Source organism: Falco rusticolus, chromosome 8 (assembly GCF_015220075.1).
Source record: "Falco rusticolus isolate bFalRus1 chromosome 8, bFalRus1.pri, whole genome shotgun sequence".
Taxonomy (NCBI): domain Eukaryota; kingdom Metazoa; phylum Chordata; class Aves; order Falconiformes; family Falconidae; genus Falco; species Falco rusticolus.
Window position 1 is genome coordinate 43,696,986 of NC_051194.1, and position 13,028 is coordinate 43,710,013.

Genomic DNA, 13,028 nt, shown 5'->3' on the forward strand with positions numbered 1-13,028 from the left:
GTTTGTCTTTATTTAGGTGTTATGAATTCCACCAGATTACCTTTGCCTGGCTGAATAGGTGTGAGCAGAATATTTAGGCTGTTGCACATACCTATTATTGGCATTAACACAGCAAGCTGAGTAGATTAACTTTTATGGTTTTATAATGGCATGTTGTTTGCTTCATAAATATCTACTATGTTGATGTAATGTTGTTCTACCCCGAACGGTTTTCATTTTTGAAGACTGCAACCTAGTATAATTTGGGTTATTTATCATCTCTGTCCAGTTTCCCATACTCCTCTTTTGTAGAACAGAATTAGATCAGGGAACTTCGTTACTCTTACAAGACCCTGATGAGTTTTAAAAGCAGGGAGGCTTATTTATATGCTTTCTGGATACCTAAAGTATTGCTTGATAGAAAAATATGACAGGTGTATTTAAGAGAATGTATAAAATTTCTACTCAGTCAGTGTTTTAACAGGTTTGTGGAAGATCTAGGAGACCTTTTTGTGTATTCACACCTTCTAGTTCCAAGCATTTGGCAATTCCCAGAGCTTCTGTGGTTTACTTTTTTTTTGAAAATGACAGTTGGCTCATTCCCAAAATAACATGATTTGTAGCTGCTAATTTTCTTGAATATTCCATTTTGATTCTAGAAAATTTATGCTATGTTTCACTAAATCTGGATCCTAGATCTCTTTCTTCAGACAGCAACAAAAAGACTCATAGATTTGATTTATTTTGTTTCAGAAGAAAGGAATTTAGATTGTGTACGTTTCACAGACCTTTACTAGAACTGTAATGGTTGAAACCTTTAGTGATAATCCCTTTCCTTCTTGATCTATAACATAGCCCATTTCCAGAAGCTGGAGTGACTAATGCAGATGATGTTTTGCCCTTTAGTGACACTAACGCTCCATAGCCACTTGGCAGTTTAGCCAGTGAGTGTGACATGCTAAACAAACATGGGTAGCAGAAGCCTTGATTCCAGAGGACTTGTCCAGAAGTTGAGACCCATGGGGTTTCTCTGTTGTCTGCCCTGTGTTCTTCCCACTGATGGTGTCAGTAGGTTCTTTCTTCTGTTCTTAGCCACATATTTTCATGACACAGGCACATGACATCTTTCAGCAGTTACAGCTGGAGGCTATAAGTCTGCTGTAAAGAAATGCATCTTGCACAAACATACATACAGTTTGGAATACATTTTAAAAAAGAAAAAGCCCGTAACTGTACAGCTGCTCTTACGCTGTGTGTGGGTGAAAGTGCTTGAGTAAGCTGGGAAAACAAGTACCACTTGACATTACAGGGACTTGTACCATTAGTTACTATGTATTCATTACCCTTATGTATAATTAAAATCCAACAGGCAGCATCTTCAAAGCATAGTGTTAGTTACTGACGAAGAAATATCACAAACAAGAAAGGACCAGAATAATAAAAGTAGTCTTATTTATATCACTGCTACTTTTTTCCTAACAATTCTCAGTTGTTTCAGAGCTGGCAGAGTCAGATAACTGTCTCTTTTACAAAGCATTATTAGAGGAGTTCCCTGGACAGCATTTCTGTAAGTAGACTCATACAGAAGTGCGGAAGACTGCTGCCCAAGAGCATTAGGGCTGCTTAGGAATAATCCATATTGTCAGGAATGCCTTGAAGAGCTCCCAAGAGGGACTAGAAGTCTTGTGTTTGTAGAACATGAATGTGTCAGCTATGAAAACAGAGGTTTTCTATTTGGCTTCTTCCCCTGTTTGGACTGCTTATGTGCTAACATAATTGCAGTTAGAAGGAAAATGAAGAACAGTGCCATAGCATTTGCAGCTGAAGCAGGTAAAGAGCTAGGCTGCAGTATAGCCATATAGCAATGCTCATAGCTTACTTCTAATCCCAGGGAATAAGGTAGGTGCTTTGCTGTTTTGATTATGGTATAGTGAAGTGGTCCCCATGTGTGGGTTTGTAGTTACTGAAATGACTAAGATGCTGTACCTTTGCTTTCGCTTAAGGCCCTTAGGCAGGAAAAAATAGCCTTTTGTTCTCTTTTGTTCAGTCTGCTTTACAAAATGGATTTAAAGCAATGGCTTGCTATGACTGCTGAATGTATTTGATTGCATTCCGTGCTGCTGGTGAACAAATAACCCAGCTGAGAAATGTTGGGTGTATACCAAACTAGGATACAGTTCCCTGCTTTTAGTCTTTTTTTTTTTTCTCTCTTTTCTTCCCCCACCCCACCCCAGCTTTAGAGATACTGGCAGTGCCCATTGATGAGCATCTGTAGGAAACAGGACCTTGTTGCATCTGATAGCATTAAACATAAAGTGATAGCCTGGAAGCAGGTCCTGTACCTATTCAGTTAGCGAGACTTCTCAAGCTACAGGTTTTTTTCTGCGGACCCCAGGTGCACATTGCAGTGAAGCCATATGCTGGTTCTGAGAGGCAGTGGCACTGCACATCTTTGAAAACAGCAGTGCCTGCTACATGCTTGCTGCATTCCCAACGAGAGGTATGGTGACACTGGGCAGTTATTCTTCCCAGTGTTGGGCAGACAGCAGTCAGCAGCTGTAGCTGTTGCTTTTCCGGAGTTGACCCTGTGTTAGTGGGAGCTCATCAGCACTTTCCGTAGGGTCCTCGTCCTGCCTGACACACATACCCTTTGCAAACCAGGTGCTGCCTGTCTGAAGACTTCAGGGTTTCAGTTTTAGTTTCTCTGCTGTGGGCCTCTTAGCTGAAGACTGCCACAGCTCAGCAGGACTGGCCCACCAAAGCTGCCAGAAAGCCAAATTCCATCTCCCAAGATGCTTGATGAGCAGGCTGCCAGAAGTAGCTGCTGGTTCTAACTGCCTGGGTCTCACTCCCTTCAGACAGCCCTGCAGGACAGCCACTAGATCTGCTGAGAGCTGTGGTAGTAACTTTGTACCCTGCGCATGGAGAAACTCCCTGGTCAAATGATGCCTGTGATCTTTTCTTCAGGGTTTTGATACCACTTTCTCAAAGCTGTGCAGGTAGTTCAGCAAACTCCAGCAAGACTTCTTTTTGACTGGCTTAGTGTCTTGCAGAGAAAAGTCTCATCTTTGCAGGTCCTGTTCTCTAAGTGATGATTCTGGGGTCTAGCCAAGGCAAACAATACAGGTCATTTCCTCTGCTTTGCCTGCCCCTTGGCATGTATCTGGGAATGTGATGTTACAGGGGCGCCGCTGCTCCTGGTATTTTTCAATAGTAACAGTTACTTGCTGGCCAAATAACTCAGAGTTACTGATGTGGAAACCAGCTAACCTGCATCATTTAGGAGGCAGCAGATGAGATCTGAGTAAGAGGAGCTGCACCAGCTCATTTGAAAACTTTTCTGACCCTGTTGCAGTGTGAAGACAAAGCAGCTTCATTAAAAACAAACAAATAAAAAACTGGAACTGGGATTCTCAGCTCTGTGAAAACTCTCAGTTATGCTTGGCAGGTGACTTGATAACTCCTAGTGTGGTGGAAATGTGTTTTCCATTCCTGTGTAGCTATTGGAACTTTTGTGAATGGTGCATTATTTTGCATATTGTGTGTTGTTTGGTGTATAAAAAATACGGTGTGATTTGATTTTTATGTACATATGCCTTTTTAAAGTAACTTCAGCCACAAATGTTTGCTTCAGCAGGTTAAATTACTATGAACTGAGAAATGCAGATACTGCCTAATTTTCAATAATATTTTTGCATTTTGTTAACATACAATGATTATTTTATTAAGAGTGACACATATAGCAGGGTATTTAATGCAGTTATGTAGCAGGATCTTTATATAACATAACCATAATGCTGAGTTTAAAAAAACATCCATCCATTTTTACATAAGGGTACTGAATCTCACTGTTTGCTTCATTGTTTTTTTGCTTTTTCCCCCTGCTTCTTGCTGCTCTAGGATTTTGGTGTCATGTTTACACATCACATTGTAGCAGTCATCCTGATAACCTTCTCATATGTAACCAATTTGACACGAGTGGGAACCTTGACCTTCTGTCTCCATGACGTGGCTGATATTGTCCTAGAGGTGAGATAATACATACATCATCAGTGTCTGTGCATGGTATTCACTATTCGCAGAGCTAGCATGTCAGTGGGTAGAATTATTTGCTATGCAGAACAAGGCTTTCCTAAGCAAAGAGTCCAGTTCAAGATAGTAATGGTGATTAATATAGTGTATTTTCTTGCTGAAATATATTACACTTGTAGCAGTGCATTTTGTGACTTCAGGCTGGTTTATCCCTTGTCAAGTTGCGTGTACACAGCAGAGGCTGGTAATGCATTGCAGGCCAGGGAGGATTACACACAGATATTAAATGTAACATGGTAAAATCAGAAGCTCAAAGTTGCAAAATTTGGAAGGTGGTGACTGTGGGATAGAAGCTTCCGGTTCTTGATCCTCCTGACGTGGTGTGTGGGGCAAGAACCCTGTCTCCAAAAGAATTAAGGTGACATGGTTTGTTTCTGCTGTGCTTTGCTGGGCAGAGGGTGCTGGACAATGTAGTGGCTGTTTCTGCATGGGCAGTGAACTGACCTCTATTCCTCAGGATTTTCCAGGTTCCCATCCTCCACATCCAGATGCCAGTATTAAGCAGTTGGCTTTGGAGAAGGAGGGATGATTGAAATTCTTTTAAGTCAAGATGGTCTGTAACTTCCATAATGGCAATTTAGAGGTGTTGTCATGCTGTATCCACATCAGTTTTTAGACAGCTCTGGATGATGCTGGGATTGGGCTGTCTGTGAACTCTCAATCAGGATCAAACCAAAGTTAATAACTATTTTGTCTGAAATTATTTTTTATTAAAGTAGTTGCAAGGATCCTATTATGCAAGAATATAGTCTCACTGTGTGAATCGTGTTGCAGAATCAAAATCCTGCCATTCTGGTTTGATAGTGCTGCAAATCTGGTTTTTTATTTTCTAATCTGTTTTTAATCTAGAAGGCACATGACTGCCAGAGATAGAAAGCAACAAAGAATCTGGATTTCCTCTGTTAGAAAGAATTACATCTTTAAAGTTTATTTTTCTGTTTTAGCGATGTGTGTAGAGCCATTCTGCTAGCTGTGGGTTCACCCAAACTTTCTTTGTTTCTCTTTTTTCACAACCAGAAGGATGTACTTGAAGGTGTTCATTCCAGATCGGTGTCTGTGGAACTGTAAATCCACTGAAGAGCAGCTGTAATAGGCTAGCTAAAACCTTACCTTAAACACAGTGAGATACATACTTTCGTTCAATTCTTCTGATCATTCACTGGCTAAGACAAAGAGAAATTGCTGGTATTCTCACAAATATTCAGCAAATACATGTCCCTGTGAGGCACATGCTTTAGTGGTCTTTCTAGTCAATTCAGTCTGTTCTGACTGGACATACTAAAGCTACTCTAAAGCGTAAGAAAGACAATTACAAGCCCTGAGCAATATTTACTAGGAGGGCCATTATGACTCCCTCCACAGACTTTCTTCTGCTAGGGCAGTGGGTTACAGCCCTGGTGCCATAAGAAAGAAGATGAACTATTATACACTGCTGACATTACTGGGGGGAAAGTCAGTGCAGAGGAAGATTACCAAACTGCAAAAGAAGCAGTAAAATATCTTGCCATGATGGGTCAGTTGTGCACCTGACCTGTTTCACGTATTACGTATTTGTAAAAATGAAAAGCTATTTCCAGAGGCCACTAGACTTTCCACCTACCATTTCATAGTGAAACATGTCCAGTGGAAAGCTAGAATGCAACATTTTTGCTATTTTCATTGCAGAAGGTAGTATATATTGGTAGGAATACCGGAGGTGAGGTTTTTTCCATAGGTCTTGAGGCATCTGAAGGTACAGAAGTCATAATAGGATTTTCAGGAATCCGTAGCTGTTCTCTTAGATCTGAGTGCAAGTTATCTTGGAGACTCAAAGCAGCCTAGCCATGGCAGGACAGGCTGAACACAGAGTAATTTTCTTGCCTATGAAGCCACTACATTAGTTTAAACTAAAATCTAGGCTACTGAGAGGCAACTTTCAGAATCCCAGCTAAGTCGTTTATGGGGTCCTCAGTATCTTTGCACTGCAGTACAGCTTGTGGGTTGGAGACGCTGTGACCTAAACCTGCTAAAGCACTTAAAATCCTGTCTGTTTGGGGACCTTGAGACTTTTCAGCTTCGATTAATGAACACTGTGACAAGTTTTGATGCCGCTGTATGGATGTGAATAGTTATCAGTTTGGTATGCTTCTGGTGTATGAGCCTCACATAGCTGACAGTTCAACCTGAATCCTTTCTGTCAGGTTCCAGCTATCTCCTGACACACTTTTCTAAAAAAGCGGGGAATGGACACTTCGAACCAAGGCAAATAGCTGAACTATAAAATGAATGGATTTAAATAGTCTAACAAGAGTATCTGGAAGAGCTGTGTTACTCAGTTATAGTCACAGGTTTTAATCTTTGAAAATTGTGTTGTATTGTCTTAGGTGGCCAAATTCCATTGAACAACAGCATACTCTTTCCCTTCCTTATCAATATAATTCATAGATTTGTTATTGAATAACTGATGACCGAACAACTGTACTGTTTTTGAGAAATGACATGATACTACTAGAAGTTGCTATAGCAATATCAGCTCCACACACTATGAAACCAGCTTTTATAGACTACCACCATGGAAATACATCCAAAATTTGTATCTGAACTTTCAGTCATCTGAAAATCAAGGTGTTAGTAACTTCTGCTTTGCATGTTGGCACCAAAGTATTCTTTTTTCCTTAAACCAAACAGTGAGTACAAAGTGCTAGGAATCTCATTTGTGTCCACTAGAATATAGGACTGATTTGGAAGGGTTATGTTTTCTTCGCAGCGCTGGTGGCTTTCCTCATGTTTTGCAAGCTTCCTAACTTGTTTTCTGTTAGTGAGGAATATCCTTTATATGAGGTTTTTAGTGGAAATATTGCCGGAGTTAGGTAACATCCAAAAGTGCAGGTTGGTTTTAGCATCCAGATTGTCTGACATGAGCATTGAGCATTTTCAGGTTCAATGTGTTCATGCCAAAAAAACCCAGACAGACTGCAAGAGTGCCTCTCACCATTTTAGGCAATTCTCTGGTTTGAATTCTGTGTTCAGAATATTCTGCATGCATGGTTGTGGTAATTTTGCTCCCTGTTAGCCCTCTGGAAAATCTGCACAACTAAGCATCTTCTCAATATGGGAGCTGGATACAGGTGCCTTCAGAGGGGGACTTTGAAAGGGTTCCCAACTGGCTTAAGTGGGCACTAAATCAGGCTCTTCGTGTACTTCACTGTGCAGTGACTCTCTGGATACATTTGACAGAAAGTATGAAGACTGTCCCTGCCTTGAAGCAGATGTTTTACAATAAGTAACTGCTTACACACAGGAATACTGTGGAAGCAGCATGGATGTCTTAAAAGAAGCTTGCTTGTACATACTCCTTTCTTCAGGGACAAGAGGACAAAGAAACTTCAGGGAAGTAATTAGAACTTCAGAAGAGTAATTAGTGACTCCTTCACTGAGGAGGAGTCAGAAGACTGCACAAGGAAAAATGAGAGAAACATGTAAAAACAGGCATAGGGTAACAAGCTGGAAAGCCAAGTTGGGAAGAGAGCCTTGGAAAAAGATTTGAAGGGGAGGGGTATAATCTTTGGGGTGGAAATGGTTCCATATAGGCCAGAAAGGAAGAAGAGATGCTGTAGGAGAACATAGGATATGGGGCATAGTAGATGATTTGAGACAAAGTTTATATATAGTAAACACTAGAAGATCAGAGAGCATGGGGCAGGTAGAAGATGGATGGATGTTGAAAATGCAAGTGGAGCATACTGGAAAGCTGAGAGATAGGTAGGTACTTCTTGGATGGGGACAAGAACAACGTAAATACAATGGGGTTCAATTAAAGGTTTAGAAGGGTTTTGTGAATCTGAAATAGCAGGATTTCAAGAAGGAAATTGGATGGGGAAGGAAGAAATGAGAGATGTACTCTGGTTTTATTCAGTCTGGGGTTTCACCTGAGAAGACATTTGCTATGTGCTTGGTGGAGAGGTGTTACGAGATCACTGCAAGGTGGCCCAATGAAAATGTTAATAATTTCATAAAAAGTTTATTTCTTCTTTGTACAGCTTATACACAATACAAGAGAACTCAGTTGTCCTCACAGAAGTAAACAGACATTTCTTTCTTTTACAGGCTGCCAAAATGGCAAACTATTGCAAGTGTCAAAAACTGAGTGACCTTCTGTTCCTTACATTTGCCATTGTCTTCATTGTCACTAGGCTTGGCATATATCCCCTATGGTGAGTAAGCGTATCATTTTCCTCATACACTAAGCATCAAATAAGCTTGGAAATAACTCTGTTGTAATTGAACATGATTCATTGACATTACTCTGTTTCCCAAAGCACCAAGGAGCGTTTCAGACATAACTAGGTGCTGAAATAGCCTATTTGCTAGAGTGCTGTTGTGTTTAACGTGTGCTGGACAAGAAATGTATGTGGCTTCTCCTGGTTTTAAGGTAGAAGTGGGTTGGAGACCACATAGCTTCAGGTTAGTAGTTGGATGCCTGTGTTGGCAAGAAGTTAGAGGAGAAATAAAATATTGGTCACTGAAGACACTGATCAGAGGCTGAGGTTGAAGCCAGGATCTTCTCATTAGCTTTCAGTGCACACTTTATGAACACATTCAGCTTAAAGAAAAATGGTGAAATAAGGAAAATCTGGCCTACTGAAATCAGTATAAGGATGTTATTGCCATGCAGATTTCAATACTGAAGGCTACTGCTTTTCCACCCCTCCTTTGAACTGGGGGTCCTGGGGAAGCTGTCCAATACATACATCTATAAGGTGTCACCATGATCTCACCTCTTCCCAGACAAAGACAGCTGCTTGAAGGTGCACGTACTCTTTCTTCTAGGTACACAGACATGCATGCACACAAACAGAACATAGATGTTCAGCTCTTTAGCTAGGGTCATAAATATCCAGAAGCAGCTGTCTAGTTAGGAGACACACCGATGCACTTCAGTGTAGAAACCCATTCAAGTTTTTCTGTAAATTGTGCCCTATATAGGAGAAGGGCTGGGAGAAGGCGTTGCCCTCACTCTCTTTTTTTGTTGGGTTTTTTTTTATTATTATTCTAGATCCTTCATTTCTCTTGTATGAACAGAACTAACCCAAATTGTGTCTGTGTCCCTGTGAGAGCAAGAGGGGCCTGTCATTGCATCATAAGATAACAGTGACAGTTTGGGTTTGGGGAAGCACCAAGAATGCCAGAAATACTACCCTTTGCAGCGTGTTATTTAGAGAGATTACCTCCAAGCTCCTTATGTAAGCATGCAGAGGATTTACAGATGTCAATATCAACCTCTCTGCCACAGTTTCCTTTCAAATCCTCTATAATGATATCTCTTTGGGGTTTTGTTAATGTAAACAGGATAAGACCAAGATGCCCTCAGGGAGCTGTGTCATCAGTTCTGCTTAGGAGTACAATGTAGAATTCTCATTTAGCATTTAATGACTCCAAAGATAATGTGATAATGCCTGGTCCCTATTGCACCATGAGTTGGCGAAGGACCATGACAAAAGGAGAAAATGGATAGACACACAAACTATGTATTTAAAAACGCTTGTTATTTTTTCCAAGGATTAATTATTTGTTTCTTAAACAGCTTTGCTTCCCTTTCCTCAGTCCTTCCTTGAAGCTAACTTGCTCGTTCACTGAATTTCTGTAAATGAAGCAAGCTAGTTTTTTTACGTGCATGATCTCAGATAGGAGAAATGGTGGCACTCCATCTGGCACTACCAGAGAGATAAATAGCTACTGGAGAGAGCCCAGCAAAGGGTCACTGAGATTGATTAAGGGACTGGAATTCTTCTCACATAAGGAGAGGCTGAGACAGGTGGGACTGTTTAGCATAGAGAATAGAAAGCTCACGATGGGTATTATAAATATATATAAATATATGAAGGGAAAGTGTAAAGAAACCTGAGCAAGGCTCTTTTCAGTGGTGCCCAAGGCCAGGACCAGAGGCAATGAGCATGAACTGAAACACAGGAGGTTCCATATGGACATCAGGGAACACTTTTTCACTGTGAGGGTGACTGAGCACTGGCACTAGTTGCTCAGAGAGGTTGTGGAGTCTCCATACCTGGAGATACTTGAAAGCCATCTAGACATGATCCTGCGCAGCCTGCCACAGGTGACCTAAGTTGGACAGGGTGACCTCTAGAGGTCCCTTCCAACCTCGGCCATTCTGTGATTCTGTGTGCTGCTTTATGTGTTTAGCTGTGGCTCCAGCATTTCAAGCTCACTCCATATTATTTGAAATGGCAAAGAAGGTACTGCTGACTTGAAATTTTTTGTTATTCAAAGAGATAATTTACCAGATCACTGCTGTGCTTGCTTTGCTGAATAGTCAACAAAGAGCAGAGTAATCTTGTCCAGAGCGCATGATTTTGAAGGAGGTCATTAGTCTTCACACATTTAACTAGAAGCAGCTGCCCAATATGCTTTTTCTCTTGAGATGTCTGAAAATCAGCAAGATTTTCCCATCCTTTACATCCTTACTATGGTAGTCAAGTTTTGGAAAGTCCACACTTTCAACCTGAAGTGTTTGAAATAACACTGCGTGTTTATAACTGGAACTGAAGCTCAGAAACTGGAGGTTCAGATTTCTGTGAAGTGTTGCAGCCAAGTGTCACGCTGTGCAGGAAGCCCTTGCTAGGACTAGGCAAATTATAAACTAAAGATTGACATGGCTAGTGGGAATCAGGCATCATAGACCTGAAGTCTGTAAGTGTCCCTAATACACACCTTAAGATGTCCGGGAAGTGCTGGGAGAGATTGCCAGCACAGTGATAAGTTATCTAGCAAGTGTTAGACCCTGAGCCCTGCTTTACAGCTGTGGCATTTTGTGCTGGTGTTGGGGATGTGCCCATCCATTCACATATACGTTAGGTGACAGCCACTTTAGATTGAACCTTGTCTGAGTCCTGCTCTGTAGAGTAGTGCTGGCCCAGTGTGCTGAAAGAAAGGTAAAAATCAAAACAAGTAGATCTGGAGAAGAGGGAAAGGGAAGAGGGCTGCACAGTAGCTTCTGTTGTCGGTGTCTGCTCCCTTGACGCTGAATATTGAGCTAATGAGGGCACCAGGTTACAGCTGTGGGTGACGTTTATGGCTGGGATGGAAAAAGATCAGCGCAGACTTGTGAAGGCAGAGGGATTGTATATTACAGGAATGCAGCAGCCAACATGGTGCTGTGTGCTCTCTGTGTCACAGATGGAGTGGTTACACTGGTGATCTCTCTGCCTCTCCTCTCCCTTAATCAACAAAAGAACACATTTATTTGCATATGCAAATGGTTCAGTGTGGTGTATATGATCTTCGATTTTTAAGACCATCTTATTTCCAGACCAAAGCCTTGGTTTATATACTCCTAATGGTTACCCTTACATACACCTATAACCACAGAGTCCAGAGGCAGTTTCAGGTCTCAGCTGTACTGTGGGCATTGCACGTGGGAGTCAGGGTTAGCAGGAATTAAGTGTGGGACATACGAGCTTGTTTCTCCCAAATCCTTTTTCTCTATGAAACAGCAATTCCAGATCTTCACCCCCATTAGTTTGCATGTCAGCAAAGATGAGTCACTGGAGTGGCACAGGCCAGGAAGCATAGTTTTGCTCTCCTTTGCTGAATATTCAAAATAGCAAAATTTGATGCCTGATTGATATTACATAAATATGCAAATTTTTCTAGCGTAAAAGCTGAGAGGTATAAAATTGGTGTGCATGTAATGTAAAAGGAAGACTGTAATTTATAAGAAAACTTCCCCCACACTGTAAGGCAAATATACAAGACAGGCTTCCAGAGACATCGCTTATGAAACACTGGCATACTGTTGTGCTTGGCTTTGCACAAATGCCATTTAATTTTGCATAAAGGTGCTAATAAAGAATTCAGAATATATCAAATGCTGTTGTTTGAAGGTTGTTTAGCAGTGGGCCTAAGACAAAAGAAAATGGCAATTAGGTATATATTTAGCAATCTTTCGGCAGGCATCTGGAGTTCATTTCAGCAATAATTCAAAAACCCCAGGACACTTTCTCCCTCCTGCTGCTAAGTGAATGTAGGAGTAAAGCTGCTATTTTCACTGACAAGACATTTTGTTTGTGAAATTCTCCCACTTGCACATAATCACTGTTCTAGCAAATTACAACATAAAGCACAACTCTCCATGAGTCAGGGGGAACATGATGCCTTCTCAGGTGATACAGGATTGTAGGGAGAATGAAAGCAACCTCAGACCAAAGAATTGATATAAATTATGTGAGCCTTTGGCTAGTCTAATCAGGCTGGGGAAAGCAGTTATCTCAAGCCTTTCTTCATTTCAGTAAGCCTTGCGATTCCTCTTCCTTGGGGCTGAAATGCTGTTTTTTGCATGGACACAGTCTTACCACTGTTGATAAAGGAATGGTTTGCTTTTGCTGTTTTGTTTTTCTTGCAATATCCAGAAAGAGAAACACCATGGGGTCATAATATTTATTAATAATGTTTTGAGGTGTGCGGAGGACAAGCAGGCATCTTCCATTCCAGGAGACATGAGTGAGGAAGGTGATGCACTGCATTTTCCAGTCTTTGCTCATTGCTAGCTGTAGAGTTCATGTTGTGAGAACCATGAAATTCCTCAAGTCTGGGCTGTACAGGAGACCCAAGGCTACTCACTTACTTTGCTTATTCTTCTGAAGTACACACTTTTTTGACAGGGCAGTTTGAATAAATCTAATGCTGTGAAGTTTGGTGTCTGAAGCCGGTTTCACAGAATGACCATAAACTAAGGGTATTTCAGAAGCTTCAGTGGAAGAAAGGTGGTTGGGATGAAAGGAGATAAAAGGTTACTAAACTTGTTCATCATTTTAAAAAATAGCTTCAGGTAACTGCAGGTAAAGGTGTAACTTCTGGTTGTGAACAAAGAAGGTTCCCAGAACAGCTAGGCTGATGTTTACTAGGTGAAGGCACCGAGCTGCGTAAATTCAGGTTCTTTCAAGTTGCTCTGACTGGTACTG

The 13,028-nt window shown here is 41.2% G+C and overlaps 1 protein-coding gene across 1 annotated transcript in view; it reads left to right on the plus strand.

The window, feature by feature from the left end:
• Positions 1 to 13,028, plus strand: part of CERS6 (ceramide synthase 6) — a 124,610-nt gene that overhangs the window by 97,051 nt on the left and 14,531 nt on the right. Inside the window, exons 7-8 of the mRNA XM_037398748.1 lie at positions 3,880 to 4,008; positions 8,158 to 8,264. Of these exons, the coding sequence (XP_037254645.1) occupies positions 3,880 to 4,008; positions 8,158 to 8,264 (236 nt within the window). The remainder of the gene's footprint in view (positions 1 to 3,879; positions 4,009 to 8,157; positions 8,265 to 13,028) is intronic.